The 23,179-nt window shown below is 37.8% G+C and overlaps 1 protein-coding gene across 9 annotated transcripts in view; it reads right to left on the bottom strand.

Moving 5' to 3' along the window:
- TRPM3 (transient receptor potential cation channel subfamily M member 3) overlaps positions 1-23,179 on the bottom strand; it is a 404,943-nt gene that overhangs the window by 95,227 nt on the left and 286,537 nt on the right. For 8 of the 9 annotated variants that reach the window (XM_032097560.1, XM_032097555.1, XM_032097559.1 and 5 more), the window contains exon 7: positions 8,363-8,537. In XM_032097560.1, coding sequence (XP_031953451.1) covers positions 8,363-8,537 — 175 coding nt within the window. Of the gene's footprint in view, positions 1-8,358; positions 8,538-23,179 lie in introns of those variants that run through there. The other variant, XM_032097563.1, reaches the window with a different exon arrangement.

Genomic DNA, 23,179 nt, shown 5'->3' on the forward strand with positions numbered 1-23,179 from the left:
CACCATCAGTTAGATTAGATATAAAGAAAAACATGTTTACAATGAGGATGATAAAACAGTGAAAGAGGTGTCCCAGAGAGCTGGTAGGTGCCCCATCCCTGGCAACGTTCACGACTAGGTCAGAGAGGGCTCTGAACAATCTGATCTACTTGAAGATGAACCTGCCCAGGGCAGGGGCATTGGATTAGATGACCTCTAAAGATGCCTTCCAATCAAAACTATTCTGTAGTCCTATGATTCATTGTTTAGGATCAATCAGGAAAGGCCACTTCAAAAACCTGAACTCACAAAGAATAAAAGGCAACAATCTGTTTCTGTCCAAGATATACTGGATGATTAAAAAGTGAAGCAAAACTTTTTTCAATGCTTTGACTGATGCAGAAGACAGATGACAACATTTTGGCCTACTCCCTTCTCAGAAATTATGGTTTTTTTAAGCTATACTTAATATTTGAGGACATAAGAGACATTTCACTTAATCTTTCAAACTCATGGCATATGATTTTGTAGTGATCATTGGAGAAAGATCTGGCCTATAGTCCACCACCTAACTTGTTTAGCTTTCTTTTTCTCCAAAGATTTTTAGTACTGGAATCATACAATGTACTAGAGAGTTACAAAGATTATGCTCTAGCTCACTTTCAAAATGCAACTTCATCATAGATTTTTTAAAATGTCTTTAAATAATATACTTCACTCAATGAATTGCACATAATCAAACTTTTCATTTGTGAAGTATTTTTTTTCCCAGAATAAAGTAAAAATATCCATAAAATATCAGTGGGATATGAAAACTATTCCCTGCCCTTCTTTATAGGAAGCTTAGAGGATTTTTTGTTTTAATTATGATTTGTACTCTAGACAATCATACCATATGTAAGAAACATGACCAGAGTCTCTGCTCATATTTTCTTCCACTGGAATTACAAAAAAGATACAGTTGTGTAACTTTGTGGGACTGGCTGAATTTCTTACACATTTTCAAATCCACACATTTTGCATATCATTTTTATGAGAGGAGACAGAAAATAAATGTAATTATTCCTTCATTGTATTCAAACAGGGGTGATTTCTGTGTGCTTTTATGAGGAATCAGCTTCACTGCAGACCTTCACTGGTAGTTGTTCTACACCACTTTTCCCTGACTACAGTTTACTGAAAGGTTGTTCCCCCACCAAAAGAGAGAGGACTATGTCAACCCTCCCATGGTGAACAAATTGATTTTCTTCTGTCCAGATTTTGATTTGCAAAGTACTTTGTTACAAGAGAAAAGTAATGATATGAATTTATGCAATGTGAAAATAATTTTACAAATTAATTCAAGAGTGATTTGGATCCATGATCCCCAATGATGGGGGGACACCATGGGGGATGCCGAAGAACCATATCACTCTTACATTATGATCCCTTTTGCTCAAAGTGAAAAATTCCTGTATTTTGCCTATTAGTAAAAAGAGATTTAAATAATATTCTTCATATTTGAAGCCTAAAAACTATGCCACAGTGAATCCAGAGAAAGATCAATCCAAAGGCAGTCCTTAATGATTCTCATATGAGGATGCTCATTTACAGCACAGAGAATGTTTGATATTTCCTTGTGAACATTAGGCAAGAAGTACATTTTTATGGCATTATATTGAGCTCTTAAGGATCTCATGCTTGCAGGAGTAGAACTGATAGAGTAGTTAATGAGCTACAAATTCAACTTGGAGACTACATTCAAATACTGCAAGTAATTTCTCATTCTGTAAGGAAATATTTTTCTAAGAAGTGACATAATTTTAACCTAGTGTTTCATTTTTCTTATTTTAATTCAGTATTTAATAATGAAATAAAAGCCTCTGAGCATTAAAAGCTTCAAAATATTCCTATACAGATGCACTTTGCAGTTGTTTTACTTTCAGCTTTTGCTTTTATGTAAGTCAATGAAATGAAAAGGCATCCATTCTCGAATATACAGTCCAAAATACTCCCGCTGTATGTGGAGGAGAGTTACTACCAACAAAGATATTCACTTAGGGCTTAGTAAGTACTAAATTCACATATTTTTGATTATCTTATGCTCTCACCCCTCCATGCTGTTCATTGTATTTTCAAGTAAAAGAAAAAATAAGTGCTTCAGATCCTGGAAAACCTGACCTTTAAATCAAGGCCAATAGTGAAAAGCAGCCAAATGATTCTTCCAATTTACCACATGGGGAATGTTGCATTTAAGATGCGTTCTTATTTAAGCTGTACTGTGGACATAGCTTGTTTGTCATTAAAATGTAAAAGGTACCAGGAATTTACTCAGCTCTACTAAATTACTTCTGAGAATTTTATTTACTTGTACTGAAATGTAGCCACCTATTGCATTCCTAAAACTTTGTTCCAGACTTTTCCAGACCAAGGCAAAACGTAGTCCCTGATATTAAAGTCATAATAAACTTAAATTCACCCCCAGTGCTAGTTCTGCATATCTGATATTCATAATGCTGAAACCTCAGCTCAGTGGACAACTCCACGTGTGCCTTACCTCCCTTCAAAACGTCAATGAGAGAGATGAGAAAATGAGACCTGAAAACTGATATGCCCCTAAAGTCTTTTCTTCCTTCGAGATGTGCTTCACCATTCCTTCTGAAGTGCTCATGGTACCTCACAGAGCTGCTGGCGGCACCTCCCGTGAGGCAGCGCGGGCACAGCTCTGGGACGTGCTGGCAGCCTCCTCCACTGAGGCTGCGCTCACAGTGAAAATGTCTGCCCAAAGACTGTCCTAGGGGAGTGGAATGTCTGCCTCGTCATGAGGAAAGCCTACAATTAGGCCTTAAAAAGGCAGATTGAAGCATGTCTCCTGTCTTTGCAAAGATGCAGAGGCACTGGCATTGTAAAGGGGTACCGCACCTTCCTTAATATAAGAAATCATTCATTTTTCTGCTATATGGAATGTTTTAGGAAGAATAAACAACAGGGAAGGAAGGCTGGCACATCACGATTCTTTGAAACCCAATACAAAAGGACCTACTGGGCAGATAGGTGATTGTTCAACCGCTAAAGGGTTTCTTTAAATTGATGGATCGGCACAACAGTGATCAAAACTCAAGCAGAGAGATGTATTTGTTCTCCTACATCTCCAGACATAGTTATTTTCCCCATGGAAACAAACTTCCAAATTGACTTAAAAACACACAGAGCTCAGAGCAGTGCTTAGTAGACATATGCACACATTCTTATGTGTAGAAAATTAATCCTTGTTGGGCTGCCATGAGTAAGAATTTGAGGCTGTGTAAAATCAGCATAATAATATAAACATGCAAGTGAGTTTCTTTCTGCCATTAATGATGTAAGTGTTGAATTATTTAAATCAGGTACCCAGTCCATAGCAGTTGAAAGATACACTGTGTCTCAGAGAACACCCTACTTCTGGTCAGCAGCCAGAATTAAAATAGATTTTTGACTTGATAGTCTGATTACACAGTGGACTACAGAATTAAAGTTTGCATGCAATTTAGATTTATTACCTTGATTTAGAGTTTAATAGACACAGCTTTGTGTAACCTACTTAGATTCTATCCAAAAGAAAAAGCTACTATCTGAATTCAGTTAACGTGGCAATTATTTGGTATTCTCCTCATGGTACTAACCACTATTCAAGCACAGGTTAAAGAGGGGAAAAAAGGATCCAATTTGTACCTGAAGTCTAATGTATTTGGATAAAATATTTTTTTGAATATAAATTATATAGGTGTTTTACTTCTGGTATTACTAAAAATATCACTGCATGCCAGACTGATGTTTTCTGAAGCAGGATGAACACAGAGATTTCCACTAGCTAGTTTAATGAATTTCATCATTTGTGCATTCTATTTAGAGCAAGGTGAACAGAAAAAATGAAAAATTTTGTTGGTTGATAATGTTGCAGGACACAATCTGGAATGGGACCCCCACAATAAGAAGACCCTTAGTGAGACAGAATAATACCTTTCACAAAACCAGGTATGAGAGTGTCAGGTAAGAAATTGCTTGTTCTGCCTCTGTTGATACTATAACTTGCCTTTTTTACAGGCAGGAGTTCGTGATGAAGAAATAGAATCACAGCATCATAAAATCACAGAACCATAGAATGGTCTGGGTTGGAAGAGATCCTTAAACATCATCTAACTCCAACATCCCTGCCATGGGCAGGGACACATTTAACTGAACCAGGTTACTCACAGCTCCATCCAACATGGCCAGGAACAATTCCAGGGATGGAGCACCCCGAACTTCTCTGGGCAGCCTGTGCCTGTGCCTCAAGACACTCACTTTAAAGAATATCTTCCTTATGCCCAGTCTAAAGCTACCCTCTTTCAGTTTAAAATCATTGCCCCTTGTCCTGTCACTACAGGTCCTTGCAAAAATTCTTTCATAGAAGTCCCCTTTATATATTGAAATAAATTAATTCATTCTCTTGCTGTATTTTTTTTGTGATGACAGCAGAACACAGACAAAGTAGACATACATAGCAAATAAATGAATAAAGCATATTTGAGTAAGGTTACATGAAGTGCATTATCAGTGAGGTCACTGAAAACAGAGAAACAACTTCTCAAAGATTCAATGAGACCTGACACATCCATACCTATCACAGAAGCAGTTCTGGACTAAGCATGAACCTGAATATAAAATGGATTTAAGTATTTGTGGAAAACGATCTTTTTCCCAGTAGGAGTTTTAGGTTGAGTGAGTTCATGATCACACTTATTTCTAAAACACATAATAGTGCTTGGTCTAGAGCTCAGTATCTACAAATTTATATTTTATTATTTGCTTATTGTATGTGTTAATAGATATACCCCCTCACATTCTAACACACACAAAAATGAGTCCCCAGGGAATCCCAACTGGAAGATTACTGCAGCTACTTGCAGCTGTAACAAAGCATGTAAGCATGAAACAGCTCTTAGTTATGAGAATCTGTGGGATTTTTGCTTCTGCTTTTATGTTTTGTTCCAAAATTATTAAATCTACTCTTCATTTGTTATTTTCTACTCTGGGCATCAGACTGAGTTCTGCTCTGGGAACTTCTGAGAGGACAAAGTCCACTATCATTGCCGAACACCTGGAAACACTCCGAGGGTGCTTGTGGTTGTCAGGTAAGGATCAGGTTAGGGCAGCCACAAGGCTGTGGACCAAGAAAGCTCCAGCATTTTCTAATAGAGATACTGCTACCCTTGATCTAGGGTGCTCAATCTAGGCTGCCCTTGATCTGGCCTTACTTGCAACTGATCCCTTATGAGGCAGGGCCAAGACCTTGTTAACTGGTGCCTGGAAAAGGCCTATCCCAGAACCAGACCAAGAGTACAGCCAAGCTTGTGCAGCAGATTCTGCAAGAGGATGCAAAGAAGGGGTCCTCACCTTAATTTGTTCCACCAAAAACAGTCTTAGGTATGGTGGTGACACGCTAGAGAGTAATTTTCTCCAGGGCTGGAGGAGCTGCCCTTCTCAGAGCAGAGGCTTTGATGCACATGGAGTTTCCAGTAGTGGATGCAGCTCTTCAAGTCATAGGCTGCAGTGCTCAATTCTTGATGCTAGGAGAGATAGCCTTTTTTCCTGTAGGTCTGTGGTCTTGGAGGAGCTCCACCATCAAGCACAGAATTACATACTTGGTGAAAACAAGAGTGTTGTTGGAGATAGCCCAATAAGATGAGTGCTATCGTTAGTTTTTCCCAGATTAGAGCAATATTGTGGTAAATTCCACAAAAACTTGAGTGGATGAGTCAGACTTATGTGCACAGGCCCTCATCCTTATAGAGAATTTTAACCACTGTGATACCTACTGGAGGGACAACACAGTAGGGCATAAGCAATCCTGGAGGTTCCTGAAGTGCACTAAGAAGAACTTCCAGATTCAAATAATAGAGCAGCCAATGAGGAGAGATGCTGTGCTGGACCTCATAGCAGCAAAGAGGGGCTCTGTTGGGATGTAAAGGTCAAAGGCAACCTTGGCTGAGTGACCATGAGCTGCTGGAGTTCCAGATTTTGAGAGGAGGAAGAGGGCAAAAAACAAGTCCCAAGATCCTGGCCTTGAGATGAACAGACTTTAGCCTCTTTGCGAATCTGCTTCAAAGGGTCTCACAATACGACCAGAAGGAAGAATGGCGCAAGAAAGCTGGTTAATATTCCGGAATCGCCTCCTCCAAGTTCAGTTAATGGGGCAGGGAACCTGGTGACATAGGAAATGGAAAAAGATTAAGTACTAAGTGTCTTCTTCAGTCTCAGGCCACAGACACTTGGAGGAAAGTCTGGAGGAAGGAAGTGGAAGATGGTAAGGTCACAAGTTCATGGATCCTGACAGTGCGTACTCACAAGTGCTGTGGGAGCTGACTGATGTCATTGCAAAGTCATAATCTTTGAACAATCAGGACAACTGGAAGAAATGTTTGTGGACTGGAGAAAAGCAATGGTCACTCCTGTCTTACGGAAGAGCAAGAAAGAGGATCCAGGGAACTACAGGCTTGTCAGCTTCTCCTTGAGCCCCTGTGGGGCTGTGATGCACCATTTATTCCAGTCACATGAAGGAGATGAAGATGATCAGGGGTAGCCATGCTTGACAACCTGACCACCTTCTTTGATGAGATGATAGGATTGGTAGATAAGGGGCAAGGAGTGGATATTCCTCCTGTAGACCTCTCTAAGGCCTTTGACACTGTCTCCCGTAAGACCCTCACAGACAAGCTGATGAAGTATGGGCTGGAGGAGGAGACAGTGAGGTGAACTGAGAACTGGGTGAATAGCTGGGCCCAGAGGTTTGTGATCAGTTGAAGGCCAGTAACCTGTGATGTATTTCAGGGTCCTGCTGCCCTCTGGCATATCACAGGCTGGAGAAATGAGCTGGCAGGAACCTCATTAAGTTCAGCAGCGGGAAATGCAAAGTCCTGCACCTCAGGAGGAACAACCCCATGTACCAGTACATGCTAAAGGCATCCCAAGAGGAAAGATGCTTTCAGAAAAGGACCCCCCAGCTTGAACATGAGCCAGGAATGTGCCATTGGAACAACAAAGGCCAGGTATCCTGGCCTGCATTAGAAGGAGTGCTGCCAGTAGGTCAAAGCAGGTGTTCCTCTCTCCTTAGCACTTTAGACGACATATCTGGAGTCATGTGCCTGATTCTGGGCTCCCCAGTACAAAAGAGGGATGCACATACTGGAGAGTGTCCAGCAAAGGGCCACTAAGATGATGAAGGGGCTGGATCACCTCATACATGAGGAAAGGCCGAGGGAGCTGGGACTGTCCAGCCTGAAGTAGAGAAAGCTCAGACATGACATTGTCTATATATATATATATATGTGTGTGTGTGTGTGTGTGCGTGTGTGTGTATATATGTATATAAACACAAAAGGGGAGGGTGAAAGGAAGACATGGACTGTTTTCAGTAGTGTCAGGTTAAAATATCAGAGACAATGTGCACAAATTCAAACATGTGAGGTTCCTTCTGAACACCAGGAAATACCAATTTTTTTTTTTTTAACTGTGTGGATAATTGAGCACTAGCACAGTTCACCCAGAGAGGCTGTGGAGTGTCAAACCTTGGAGACATTCAAAAGCCATCTGGACATGGCCCTGGGCAACAGGCTCTATCTATGTGGCCCTGCCTGAGCAGGGAGGGTTGGACCTGAGGACAGCCAGAGGCCCTGCCCAATCTCAGCCATTTTGTGACTCTATGCTTGTTTATTTATTTAATTTTTTTTTAATCTTTGAGGGCAGGGAGGGGCACAGTAGAAGAACAAAGTATATTAAGGATTTGGTCATTCAGTAATATTCACTTTGGAACCTACAGAGCATGCTTACAGCCTGATTCAACAAAAGCACAGCTGAGTCTTCTGTAATAAAAACTAAACAGTACTTTTGCCTCACCTTGAGTCTGCAAAGAAAGGGACAGAGCAAAATACAGAGCAATGCATAAGCAGTAGTGTGAATACAGACAGGTGTGCAGGAACAGGCTCAATAGGCAGGGCAAATATAAATTAGCTTATGTGAACATGTAGGCTAAATGGAACTTGAAGGCAGCAGTACTCTATGTATCTGTAAGGTGGTGAAAGTAACTCCCCTTGCCCTTGGTCTGAATCCTTTGGCCCATAAGTGCAAGATACCATATTTGTACTTGTCAACTGTATGGTACAGTTCCTACACCAGTTTTATTCTGTAGACTTTCTGTAGTGGTTCTTCAAGGCTTGTTTTGTTTTGTTCTGAATACCTTCAATATTTCACCCATATCAATGATGGAAACAGCCATGCGAGGTAGGTGTTGCTTTTGCACGATATTGTTAGTAATTTCCTGTGCTCTACTTTATCACTGAATTGAACCCGTGGATAGGGAAGGAACATACACTATGAAATGACTTACCCTCCTTCTTCCGAGTATTTGTGACCAAAGGCAAGGATGTCAGATGCTCGGCCACTGCCATCGCATATCACAACAGGAACGGGAGGAGTGTCTCGCAAGTACTCCAGAACAATGGAGATGACATTGGGACCTCCTTCCACAATAAGGGCCACCACTGGAACCCCTTGGCCAATTCCTGGAGCAAAAGAAAGAAAAAAACAAACCAAACCAAACGAAAACAACACAAAACAAAACAGCCAACCAACCAAATAAACCACACACACACAAAACAAATAAATTAAAAAATGCAACAAAAAAGAAACAAAAAATGCAAAGCCAGCAAGGCAAACAAAACATAACAGAAGACAGAAGAAAAAAATATCAGACTGAAATAACTGCATTATGACTGTACAATGTTATGTTAGAGAAAATGCATTCCGAGAATCAGATATTTTAAGGACAGATGGGACCAGTGTAGTCATCTCATCAGTTCCACCGCATAAACCAGTATTTTCTAGGATTATCTTCTGTTTTAAATACAATAGTTATGTTTAAATAGATGATGATTTTTTTTCTTTTAAAGATCAAGTCTTGTTCTGAAATCATGAAGAAGTTACTGCATTTCTTCCTAACATGTTCATAATTAAGACTCTATTCTTGCTTGTAGTCTAGGTTTTGTATGATGTCAGTTTCCCTTCTTTGGGTCTTCCAAAAGTTTTGCTTGCTGTTTCAAAATCACCTCTATGGTATTTTTCCTGCTGTATTGGAGGTTGCAGCTAGGTAGCCCTTTAACTTTCTCTTAATAAACTAAACACTTTCTGTTACAAGTTAGTACTAGTTTTTCAGTTCTAGTCAGCCTCATAGTTTCTCTCTGAATTCTCTCCAATTTGCAGCATATTTGTTGATTTGCAGACCCCATACTGGGAACATTGCTCCAAAGAGAGCTGAACTAGTGCTTAACCAAACGAGAGGAATCTTCATTTTAAGCAGTTTCAATGTAATTTCATGGGAACCCTCTGCAAATTTGCAGCACAGACTGCCAGGAAAGTTGTGTGGATTTAGAGAAAGGCAATCTGACACCAGGCTGGTGTTAACACAGCTGAAGAAGTTTTTCTGGTATTCACTTCTTGACCAATTGAGACTGGGGACATTCAAAAGGACTCAAGCAATAGAAGGAGCTGAAAATTTTCTATTAGCATTTTTTTCCTGACTTTTTTTTTTTCTTTTAAAATAGCTTTTTCTAAGAAAACCTATATGCATTCTGCACAAAATTCTGACATTTCATGGGAAAATGAAAATAAAAAGATTGTCCTACGCTGTTAACAGCTGGGTTGGAAAAAGTTGCAGAAAGCCAACAGTAACAACTGTTAATATGTCTGCTCAAGTTTTCATTTGGAGAGAGTTCAATTCCCAGAAGCAAAGGTAAGCCTGTGAGGCTGGAACATTAAATCTGGTTAGACCCCCTAGAAATATTAATAGATCAAATGATTTTCAATAATTTTAAGGACTTGAATTACTGACAAAAACGAGATGAACTATTCTTTAAGAAAGAAAGAAAGAAAGAAAGAAACCTAGTTCATATATTTAAGAGGAAAATACTCTTAACACTTCCTGAACCATTTTGTAAGCAAACATCATGTTTCCTGAAGTAATTCTCAGCATACCTTGTTATGCCTCTATCTACTGTTAGTTTTTGGCTTTTCTGTCATATACCTTAAGTAAAATGTGTGGTGTTTATTTATGTTAAGAAAACTACAGGCAGAATTATAAGATGTAGGCTAGTGAAAGAGCATAAGGAGGGTGGAATATAAGAAGGTGATCAACAGAACGATTTGCACAGAGCTCAAGGGTTAATTTTTTCTAATAACATTAAGGACTTCCCTGAATTGCTGCTCTACTCAATCTAGACACCTGCTAATAAAATAATATTAAGAAGTATTCTTAGTCATGTCTCGATGGGTATGGATGACATTGAGGATTAATAGAAAATGAGGAAGTTCACAATCTGAGATGGAAAGTCATTTACTTGGTGTTTAATAAATCCTTCTGTAAACTGGGAACTCATTAGGAGGAAATACTAGAAAAGCTGATGACAAGAGAACTGTCTTTGGTATAGCAAGACCACTAGGAAAAGTTACGATCCTGGAATACACACAGCAAAATATTTTCAGTAGGAAACAGGGGCAATTCAGTGCCATTATGCAAGCCACTCAGGAAATTCCATGCAAAATGCTATCTGTACCTATGCTCAGCCTTGTTCAGAAAGAACAAACTGGAATGAATGGAGGTAAAAGCCAAAAGGAGTGTATGGGGAATAAAAACTTCACCTTATGAGACAAGATTCAGTGAGTTTGGGTCATCTTCCTTAGAAAATTAGAGGGGCAAAGACACCATGACTGAATACTGCCATGACATACAGCCATTAGAAGTTAACAGTTTTAGATGGATCTCAGAAGATTCCTGGTTATCAGAGAAGTCTTTACAGCCCTCTTGTAAGACTAAAAGAGAAAGCTTTTTGTATTGAAATGATGCTCTGATGCTCACTAATCATAACAGCTGCAGTTGCCTTATGTATCTCAAAGTGTTCCTGAAGCAGGTTCTGTCCTTCTGTTGGAAGTCTGTTCATTTCCTGTGTCTTCTACTTGATATGGATCAGCTAAATAATTCTAATAATATAAGTGATTATGGTTAGTCTAAGCAGCTGAACTATTTTTGCCTTTTTGGGCCATTTGAAAACATATCTACAATTCCTCTTGCAACCTTTGATTTTCCTTTCAAAATTTTTTTAAACTTTTTATTATTATTATTTTTTTTTTAAATTTAAGCTGTTACAGTCACAAGAGTTGCCTGGAATACAAAAGTTCTCTGCAAGTGTTCCAGTTGTGTTTCACTGTGGTTGATCAGGTGGCAGTTTTTCTGTTCTTTAGAAACATATTCAGCATGAAAACAATCCTTTAATTCAAGGCTAGTAAAATAAAAGGACTTTTCTCCAATTCAGACTTCAATGAAACTTTGTAGCTTTAAGTTAAAAAAACTTCCAAACTCATGCTAACCTTGGTTTATCATACACATTAAGTTCCCAGTCGAAGTTCAAATCTTTTAGCATTCTTGTACATTTCTCTGTGAAATAGAAAAGGTTTAAAAACAAACTTGATATCTATATCTCATTTTCCTTTGGGAAATTCTCTCTGAGTTTCAGCAAATAGATGATTTTTTATTTTAATCTTCATTGTTCACTGTAAATAATTTTGGTTTTGAAAAAACTATTGTTTCTTTAGTTTGGAGGGCAAATTATTCCAGTTAATTTCTGAAATTAGAAATAATATTTAAAATTAGTTAATAATACTTTACTGATATTTCTTCAAAGTATAACCATTTCTGTCTTTCAGGAAAGTTCTCCAGACTATAGCTGTCTGAATCCTAATGTTATGAACTTCCACAGATTTATGATAATTAATTTCTGAGCAGTGATGGTATCCACAGCACGAAAGAAAGTCAATAGACACAGTGAAAAAACAAAAAATTATGCCTGCTTGAGTACCTCAGAATTTCAAAATATGGGTTAGTGGGAATTACCACATCCTCAGCTTTCTGTGATGCTCCCAATCATATTTAAATTAGTTATGACATTATATTCATTTTGGAAAAAATACTTAGCTACTTATACCAAGAATGTCTGCAGCTCAATAACTCTCAGCCAAAATGCAAAGTAGATCTGAATTAAACTTTTAGATGTCTTGATACTAAAAATTCCTGGATGCTTCCCTGCTGCTACATATTAGGAATTTAGAAATGAATGTAGAGGGTCTGCAGGAAAATTTCAGTGCATCTGAAGACACTGACTGACTATACGAACACTGCATTTACAACTATGTTGAATATAGGAAATTGAGAACTGACTGTGCTTTGCCTTAATGTAACAGTGGGACAATTTGGAGAATGTTGGGATATGATGCCAGCAAGACAGAACCTCTGACTTCGAAAAAAAGCTGATGGACCTCTCTTTAACTGCTAATCAAATGCGTTTCCTACTAAATCTCCTCAGAAATAAAATCATCAGAAATGATCTGTAAGAGTTCTATTTCAGCTTGTGCATGCACAGTAGATGATAGTCTGCAAAGAAGGGGCTGGCAGTGCCTGATAGATCCACAGGGAGCCTTTGGTTTCAGACGCTTCATTTGGAAAGATAATGTCAGGCTGTGAGGTGAGGTCCTAAATGTGAAGGTAATACATTCCTTACAATGTCAAGGACATCATCACAAAAAGAGCTTCTTGCTCGAGTTGAGATTGTCAGAAAGGAGGCAGCATCAAAACAAAACCTTGCTGATATAAAACTGGACTACAGTACCGGACCTGCTGTCTCCTAGCACACATCTGGAAGGTGGGAACTTTATGCCAAGCACTAAAATGGACACTCCAATAAATCAACAAGGAAGAAGTTTTCCCTTCATGTGTTTTTGTGGAATTTACCACAAAATTGCCCTAATCTGGGCAAAACTAAGGATAGGACTCATCTTTTTTGGCTATCTTCAACAACACAGTTGTTTTCACTAAGTAAGTACTGTAAAAGTATGCAACCTTAAAAATTGTGTGTTTCACATTTTATTAACTGGAAAGAGAGTAGCATTAATGCACTCCACTGAAATACTGCCCAATATAAGACTGCAGGGAAACTTTTTTGGTACAGGGCAATGCAGTGTTATCAGGAAAGACTCTCTGTCACTTGGTGATGTCTCCCAAACATAGAAGAAAGTACAATTCATTTTCACATATATGGGTATATTTTTCTGTTTCCTAGAAGGCATTAAATGACATGTTACTCTGCTTTTTTTTTAATACCCTTTGTAGGGAAACCTTTTAAGTTCAGGTGAATTATTTTTAAATGTCTGAAAAATTATGGACATCTGAGAGTTACATGGAGGATTTATTTTTAAATTTATTTAATTCACTGTTTTTTCAGCATTTCTAGATGAGTTTTGGTTTCAAAAAATCTTTCCTCCTTTTCCTTTTGGAAGATGGAGAAAAGTCTTGTTAGCAGTATATCTGTGGACTTGAAAATGGCTGTGAATAACTATTGTGTTATAATTGTGATATTTAGCTAACTGTACTTATATTTCAAGATGATAAATATCTGATTGCAAAATCAAGGGTCGTCCAACTTAAGAGTGGTCTCTGCATTTTTATTCTATGTTATTAAAAATAGTTTGTTAAGTAGAAAGGGGATGTTTTTCCCTCAGATTTTCAAAAGAAATATTTAGTTTGTATTTAATAGCAGGTATGTCTGAAACATCTCATACTAACTGGCATATTACTATTTAATAAGCTCTTCAATTCACATACTGAATTCTTAATATTCAAAACTAAAGGTAGCCTCTCATGACTGCATTAATAGAATACAGAAAAAAAGTTATTATTTTCACTCAATATAATGATTCATGCAAAAAAAAGGAGTACCAAAGACCTGAGGCTCATCAGTATCCCTAATTCCTAAGAACTTGTATTTTGAGTATTTCAGTAAGTACGGATTTTTTCAGGGTAGATTAGACTGCTTAGTGTTTCACAGTGTCAGGTATTGTGGATACTGCTGGTGGAATTAGACAGCAATATTGTCTAAAAGATTTATGTGGTCAACTTAAAGCTTCATTACTGTGTTATTGCCTTTGTGGTCAGCAGCTGAGCCAGTGAGACTTTCCAACAATTCTGATTCCAGGAAGGTATGTACACATCAGAACATTTTTCTCAATGTGCAGCAAATAGCACTTGTAGGCCTTCATGCTGTTATAAAAAAAAAATAACATAATTTCCCCCTTGACACAGCAGTAATGCATAAATACGTGAATTAAAATAATAAAGTAGAAGAAATGAGTAAATTTGGAAATGGAAGGAAGGAAAGCTGCATAATGTCTGTGTTGTGTGAAAAGGCACTAAAAAATATCTACCATGCTTTGCAGAAGCTCTACTTAGTTTTCCCTGTTCTTGGAAAAACATGAATATTTTATATTGTGTGAGTATATTTATAAATAATGTATAACTGCCTTATAAATTATTACTAATTCTTTTAGTGAAGAGCTAAGTATGAGTTACCCACGTTCTTATAGACCAACAAGTGAATAAAATACCTCATTTACTACAAAATGCATTTACTACTCATGTTTTTAAGCATGCTTATAAGAGTAACTGGGATATATCGCTATGTTGTATACTATCTGTAAGTTCAGCCCTGAGTTCAGTCAAATAAAACAGAGGCTCTAGTTGACTACCCCTGACAGAAATGTCTCTAATTTCAGTATCTTAACACTGGGTGGTGGTAGGCACATCTGAGCTGATTTCCTGCAGGCCACCTTTGCTCCTTCATCGGGGTCAGATATGTTGGTGTGAGTTGCCCTATATTAATTTCCTTTTTCTACCTGGAAATTTTGACTGGAGAGTTTCATAATTATTTGGATTTGTTTGGGATGCTGGGGCCTCTGTCTGTCCTGCTGGAGGAGTTGCTGCACAGAGCTAGCACAGGAGTGGCGTACAGCTGGGAGCCTGTGTCACACCTCATGCACAACGTGCAGCTGTACAGCAAGATCTCCAGAAGCTGGAGGCAATGGAGGAACGTTGGGCTTAAGGTACACATAAGACAGAATCACTGTGTACATACTGAGAGAGCCCAAACTGTCCCAGAGAAGGGGCAGAATAAGCCTGCACAAACCTTCACAGGATGCACATGCAGACAACCTGACAGCTCAATGTTTTTTCCTAACAAGGCACACACTGATCACCTGTGCAATGTAGAAACAGGATTCTCAGCCTTCCTAGAAAACTGAGCCTACCCTAGGCAAGTGCAGGGATGTAAGAGGCATCACTGAGCTGGAAGGGCTCATCAGGTCTTCAGGAAAGCAGGTATATTGCATGAGCAAGGAGCCTCCAAAGTTTTGCACAGGCCTACGGTCCACAGATTGCTAAATCTTCCTGCACCCAGATGTACTGTGGATGGTGGGGCACAAAAATTAGCGAGTTTTTTCACTGGTCATCATATCCTGGGTTTGCACATGCCTATCTCAGATAATGAGACAATGGACTCTTAGCAGTAGAAAATTCCTATGACGGGCTTTAGATTTGTTTCAGACCTTCACCTTGTGTGCACCCTGCAAAAGATCTACCACTTGTGGGCAAGAACTACCTTTCTAACTGCAAAATTCTCTTAGGGTAATGGCTTCTGTTAGCGGTAAACTCAATGGTCTCTTACTTACTGACAAATAAACAAGTCCAAAAATATGAATCAACAGGTATATCCATGTTAGAGTTCCTACAAGTGTTTGCCAGTGCACGGCACATGGACAGGCACATAGACCATTTTGCACAAATGCTCCATAGTGTAAAAAACCCTTAATTGCATTGAACAGATGACATGTTCCCAGATACAGGCTATTAATTCAACAGATGAGGTTATACTTCAGGAATTTTTAATGCAAGCATTGTTTATCTGAGGTATTTAGTAGAAAATCTCATTTAATTGTCAGTGGACGATTGATGAAAGTGTTGTGAAGTTCAATAAAAATATTGATGCAGTTACAAGAACTTTGACAGCTTTAAACTACAATTTGATCAAACATGATCTTAGTTTTAACCTAAATACATATGATGAACTATGGTTTATGAGGGGATATTGACTAATAAGCCTTATTCATTCGTATTTGAAACATGGCAAAATACCATTCCCTTATGATTTTTTGAGAGGGTTAAGGCGTCTTGAAACTCCAATAATAATTTGGGGGTTCTGGTAAGTTAATGAAAAATTAAGTCCTTAGCTCAAGAAGTCGTTTTAGAAGTCCAGTTTCTAGGCTATTGCTGTGCTTCATGGGACAAGCAGAGTACGCAGCAGTGTGATGTATTAACAACGGCTGAAAGAAACACACCACACAAAATCTGTGGCTTTCAGAAACATTTCAGTCCAAGTGTTTGCATAGTGCTTGGATATCCTACTGCAAGCTACCTACACAGAATGGATAAACAATTAAACATGACCTGGAATTTTAATATGCAGAAGTCCTAGTGTAAGCCTAAAAGATTGAGGAAAATAATTTTTAATTTCTCAAATAATATTTGCCTTACAGTAATACAGAGTCAACAAATACTGCTCTTTGGTTGTTAATACAGCATGTCTAACCACATGGTAAGTGATGTTTAAAGAGATTTAAAGTGGTATTGGATTTACAACAGTCGTTAAAAGGTTTGACCACACAAATATGTCTGCTTCACCTCTGGATATCTATGTGGTACTCCATCTGGACCCAACTGGCTCAGAAAGGCTAAGTGTAACAGAGAACATCCTAAAATAATCCAGATCCTTCCTATTAGGTTACACTGAAATAACATTACAACTTGGGTTTTTTTCTAGGCAGTTGTTTTCAGCCTTCCAGCCTTTTTTGGAAACACCTCCTGATGTGTATGAAACCTTTTTGGCTAAAATATCAATAGCAAATAGCAAAGAGGTAAGATCACCTGCACATACAATATATCTGCATGCTCCAGCTCTGCAAATCACACCTGCAATATATTTACCACTAGAGCAATTACATTATTAACTATTAAGTGAAAATAACTGGAAAGGAAATGTGTCTTGCCTTCACTGGATGATGGAAAAGAATGCTGAGTCTTATTACCAAGAAGTACAGGAACATCTCCCAGATGTCACAACTAGTTCAAGCTTAATTTCACATAGCTGCACTTTTTACAGTCAGCTCTCCCTTTTCTTTGCCCACTGTCTCCAGCATCTTTGCTAGAGCAGAACCTCTTATTTCAGACATGGCAAAGATAAGGTGGGTATTTCTTTTAATCCTTCAAGAACTGTTCAGTAACAAAAACAGAGAAACTTACCGATTAAAAAAAAAAACAAAACAAAGTAGAAAAAAACCCGCATTCTACTCTTTTCTGAATACCTTTAATAGTTTTTATATCCAGAAATTAAGGGGAGCTTTCATTTGTTTGGAGAATTGTTGCATGCCCTGTGTCTAGAGAAATCAAACTGATCTGATAAACCAATACAAAAAAGTCTAATAAAGTTTGCTGTGTTTCTGAAATTCACAGAACTATTGGATTATGTGTGGTGGAATGACACACAACCACTACTAATAAATGTGGAAATTTATTTAAAATAATAAAGGAATAGCTTTTTATTTTAATTCTTTATTAGAAAGAATTCCTAATAAAGGAAAGCGCGCAACAATTTGACTTATTTTTTCCTTTCTATTTATTTTTTGACTTTTCTACTACAGGGTTGTTGAATATCATTTGCTATAATTTCCTTTTTATTTTCCTGCTTCCCAAATTTAAAATCAGTAGTATGAATTTTATTTTGTTCATCTTTGATTTTTTCCTCTGTAGTTTGCATTCGTTCTCCTTGTTCCTTAGTTAGTCTCACTTCCATTCTGCATTCTTATAATTTCCCTTTGGTAGCTCAATCACATTTTCACTTCCTCTCTGTCTCCTTCTCTTTAATCCATAATCTTCCTTCATCTCCTCTATTTTTAGTTTTCCTCTTTGCTAAGAGTATGATCGTATTACCTTTGTCCCAGTCTGTTCTCCTCTCACTTCTGCCCTACTTTACTACTTTCACTATTTTCATTTGTTCAGTGCTCCTTCCTCACCTCTCTAAATCCACCTGCTGATGAATCTGCCATTGTACCAGACCTGTCATTGACAGACAAATTTGTGTACCTGACAACTGAAACCATATCTTCATTTAATACTGGACTGATCCAAAAAAATTCTCAAAGGGAAATCAAGGATGGTAACAAGAAAAGATTTGTGGTACCTTCTTTTGATTTTCGTACTTGTCTTTGCAAAAGGACAAAGTTCAGAGAGTTCTCAGAAGAAACATGACATGGGAGCAGTCTATGTAAGACTGAACTCTGGGATTTGTGAGCCTCACAAGCATCCAAGTAACCACCCACTTGGTTACTTTCTATATAATGGCAACACACAGTTCAAAGCTGGCACTTCAAGTTCAAAGACACACACACACACACACACAAACACAGAGAGAGAACCTTTGTTGTAGATTTCAGTCAAAACCTGCCATATCTGTCCTTGCAGTCAACTGCTTACTAGGGCAGTACCAGAGGACCTAACTGGTTTCACCCTTCTTGGAGCTTATCGCCCACAGGCAATGGCCTAAGACACGCAGGAGCAACTACAGCTTCAGAAATGCTCACATTCTGTCTGATCTTCCCTGGAGCTTTCTCTGGCTCCCTTTGAATGTGAGCACAGCCACATATTGTACACGGTACTTTAGAAAGTTATCAATCACACTGTAACATAATCAAATTCTATACTACCTCATATTACATATTGAAGTGTTTTACCTTGCTGTATTTTGCTTATTTTTCAACATATTTGACACTATATAATCTCAGAAAATTATCCCTTATTCTCACCTGTTTTAGAAAACTACAGCAGGTGAGATACAGAACAGCAAAAATTTGGTTAAAATGGATTCATCCTAAAATAATATTTCTAAGTTTTGCAGCTTTAAGAATTCAATAAATCTAAAATGTCCAAAAATTAGGGAGCTGAAATGAGCTGTACTCTTTCTCTTCTGTATAAATCATATACTTATTTGTGAAAAAACTTATGTTTGAAAAAAAATCATCTGTTTAAAGTCAAGTCCGTGAACAGAATTTATAGATCCACTTGCGTGGGTGTATTGTGTGCTTCAAGAATGGTATTTAACCTAGTGCTTTCCCAGCCCTTTATGAGATATGTTTGTCTCCAATGCCTGATCAACAAACATCATGATGCTTTTCATGAAATAACCCCAAGTTTCCAATCTCTAGCAAAATCTGAAACGAGTCAAACTTCAGAGAGTTCTAGGTTTTACTGAAATTTCACAGGAGTCAAATTTTCAGTCTTGCAGCAGACTTCCTCCCCTAGAAAGTAGTCTGTACCTAGATCTTCCCAGCTATGTAGTTATGAAAATGCATCTAGGACTGCACAGAACATGAAGAAAAAATCTGAATCAAATGAGAATTCCAATGCATTTGATGATGATGTAATGGTCAGAGAAGATGCCAGTGATGACAGTTGAACGTCCCTTTGCCTTCCCAGCCTCCTTCATATATTCTCAGGCATAGGATGACAAAGGGAAGTCCACGGGTCACATAAACAGGTATTGTTGACATATTATCCTGTCTAAACTGCCTTCTTTATCTAATCAAATCACCCAACTTTATCCATCAATTCCTTACTCAGAGGCAACTTTTTCTCACAGGCCTACTAAAACTCAGCTACATTAACCGGCTCCATGAAGAAGAAAGACTAAATACAAGGACACAGATCCCAATGCCTAGGGTCTGTCTGTTTCTCAAATAGCATGTAGTGGAGGTAGAGCAAACCTTCAGCACCAAACGGCATGTTTAAAATTAGAATAATTGCAGCATGACAATGAATGGAGTAAAACTCCTCATTAAGTGCTATGTGGTCTGGATCTACATAACCTAAGGACTTGGTGTGGTCAACTTTCTAATAAATACCAATATGCTTCAGTGTGTACGAACTGACCTAGCAGTGTAAAGTGGTTCTTGTAAGCTTCAAAAAGGCTAAAGAATGTATTGGTTAAAACATTTATAAAACATTAAAAAGTTAAAAAAATATATAAAATAAAGCAAACTACTTCAAACTTTCTGACCTTTTGAAGGGGTCTATTTCCAATTACACATACACTGCCTTTACATCCTCTGGCTCAACATTCTGGTTTCAAATATGTTTTCGGTTACACATCCACATTTTTACATTATTTCTGGCTCTCTTAGAAATGGAATTGTTAAAAATACAGAAAAAGGGCTTTCTTTTTTCTTTACTTTTTTTTCTTTTCCTGCATAACTGTTTCTGAAGAAGAAGGTAGTGGATAATTTTATGAAAAGAAAAGAGTTTTCAATAGAAGAAAAAAGTCTTTCTTCCTCATCAGCACAGGCTGGACTCCTGCAGGCTAGGTGACATTATATATGCTTGTTATCGTCATTCCTCATGCTAGTGTAGTCCTTTTGCCTCATTTCATTCTTTTCACCTGCCTCTTTCCTTCTCTGAGGTTATGTCTCATACTATAAAATGTCAGAAATCTAACAAGTAAGGGAGAATCCTTTGCATCATTAGAGGAAATATTAGATCTTTTTACATTTTAATCTATGATGGGAGCTGTTAACTCCAATTTGAACATCACTGCCTCACTGACTGGACTCCATCCATTTCCAAAGCAAATGTCAAGAACGCAAAATCTCTGTCAGATAGTTGCAGAGAACAGAAAAGTCTGGTGGTATTCTGACCAAGATTTTAATATTTTGATGGATGAAGCCTTCAATATAAGTAAAATACCTGGATTTAAAAATAAAATGTCATTAGCATGTGGTCAGTATGTTTCCAAGGCCATTTGTCAGGTATGCAAATATCACACGAAGCTTATTTATTTTGCTCTTCGAGCCATGACATTATTGTTTCCTGACAGATTCCTTCCTAACACATGCTAAACACAAATTTAATTACTGGCACATATGTGGAGTAAGTCATGAAATGTACATGAAAGACAGAAAATGACTGTATGTTTCCCCAAATGGTTATGCATACACAAGAACATGCTGTAGTGCATGCTGTGCTATGCTATGTGTCATGTCCAGATTCTGATATTGCTGACAAAATTATACATGCTCTTTTAAAGAAAAACTGACAATATTCTAATTAATTTACAACACCTTTCATTCAAATTAAAAACTTTCACATAGGCTATGTTCAATGATCATTATATCTATAAATAATTTGTGTCCTTGTCTTGCGCCTCTGCTCCAGTAAGAGTATTCATATGAAGGAAAGCAAGCATCTGTGATGGAAGTGCTTGGCAACCATGCTGTAAGCTCTTTAAGGACTTGAGAATATTTCAGTCAGCAGTAACAATTCAGTTAATAGCAACAACTATATCATGTGAAAGGAAGGCCTTAGTGCAAACAGAAGGAATGAACTCCATATAATAAAAATGCAAATATGAGTGCGGAGCAAAAAGGGAGAAGCTTTAGGAAGGATTTTTGAAGATTCTGCAAGTCCTGGTAAAGGCCCTTTTTATGTAATATGAAGTAATTCTAGACCACACTTGTTAATGAGAAAGCATTGTTCCATCTAATCACAAAATGAGTGAAACCCACAGCATGTCAACCTATTGGAGTGACTTTGTCTGAAAATGATTAACAGTCCTCAGATCAAATGTATTAGCTGAGTTGCTACACTGGCAATTACTCTAATCTAACCATCCGTGGAATAGTAGGAATGAATATTTTATGTCTTGTAACTTCCAGCGCACATTTTGTAGACAGATTTCTTTTATATTTCTGGTTCAAGGCGTGACTGATGTGCCTACTGCATGACTCAGCAATATTATTCAGAAATGGTAATGATGTACATCTTAGCAAATGACCAGGCCATTCTACAACACCTTGGAAAAATAGTTTGTTAGTGCCTAGGAATGTTACAATTGGAGAATTTGCAATAGGTCATCTCTAGTAATTAGATGCTTCATTTATATGCTTTCTCTGTTCATAGATTACATCATCTGTTTGGCTAAATGAAGCTACAGACAAACATACTCAGCACTGAAAATACTCCTCTTTGAGAAGAGACTCAGATTTGGGACCCTCAGAGATCAGTCTATATGCAACCTGTCATTCTACAAACAGCTGTGAACTGTCTTGTGCTCAAGGCAATGAGACAGAGTTTAGTCTTTTGAACACTTCCAGAAGCAGTGAATCAGAAATCAGTAAACTGGCTGTGGTGGATTACATCAGCCTCACACACTGTAGAGCCCCTCCTGCCACAAAACGGTGTAAGCAGAGCATCAGAGATGGAAAGACAACTGCCCTCCACTTCCTGCATCTCTAAAAAATCACCCCACTTGAGCTGGGAAATTTTATTATGTTAAAAGTCTCTATATCCTTGTCCTGAGAATCTTCTGCTCATTAATGCAGCATTTCTGGAATAGGATGGACTCCATATTTCAATGTAAAAACTTTCACATGAACTATTGAATTAACTGTGTAATGCTATACAAATAAACTATATGGCAGAAATAGTTACTAAGATATCTTTCCTTCCTTCCAGTGTATATCTTCAAGTGATCTCTGTGCCCTGAAAATTCTGCAAGAAGTCCAGGACCCAAATGTTTGTGTGGATTGGAAAGCAGAAACATTTCTGATCAGATTACTTTGACTATTTCCTTTTGATCTTGAAACACTTTCAGAAGAGCTCTTCTTACTTTCAGAATTTTATACTACAAAATGATGGACTTTGAAACTCCGGGTCTTTGAGACAACTTGCGGCTCACTTCAAGAGATGGTTGCTGGGCTGTGTTAAAATAGTCTTTGTGAAAGTAAGAAAAACCTGTGCTGAGCATTAAAGCATCAAACTGACCTCTAGGTAATTGCACAACTGAGTGACTCCATGCTGAACCTGCAGGCTCAGGGCCACAGATGACACCCTCTGCTCGTCTGAAAAGCATTTTTTAATTCCTGAGTATTTGCTGAGGACAAAATAAGAGCAATGAAAGTGGTAAAACCTGAAAAGGTAGTGGAAAATGAATACTCAATAAAATCTTCTTCCTAGTGTTCATAAGGCACATAATTGGAGATTATTCTTATTCTTATAATTCTTCTTATTATTATTCCTGTTCTTATTCTTATTTAATAGTACACTTATTCAGGAAATTAGATACTGCTGAATGACTGATAATGATCCCATATTAGGAACAAAAACAGCTGAGACTTTCAGAATTATCTGACATATTTGATGCCCCAATTTAGTCTTAAATTTTATAAA

Source organism: Corvus moneduloides, chromosome Z (genome assembly GCF_009650955.1).
Source record: "Corvus moneduloides isolate bCorMon1 chromosome Z, bCorMon1.pri, whole genome shotgun sequence".
Classification (NCBI taxonomy): Eukaryota; Metazoa; Chordata; class Aves; order Passeriformes; family Corvidae; genus Corvus; species Corvus moneduloides.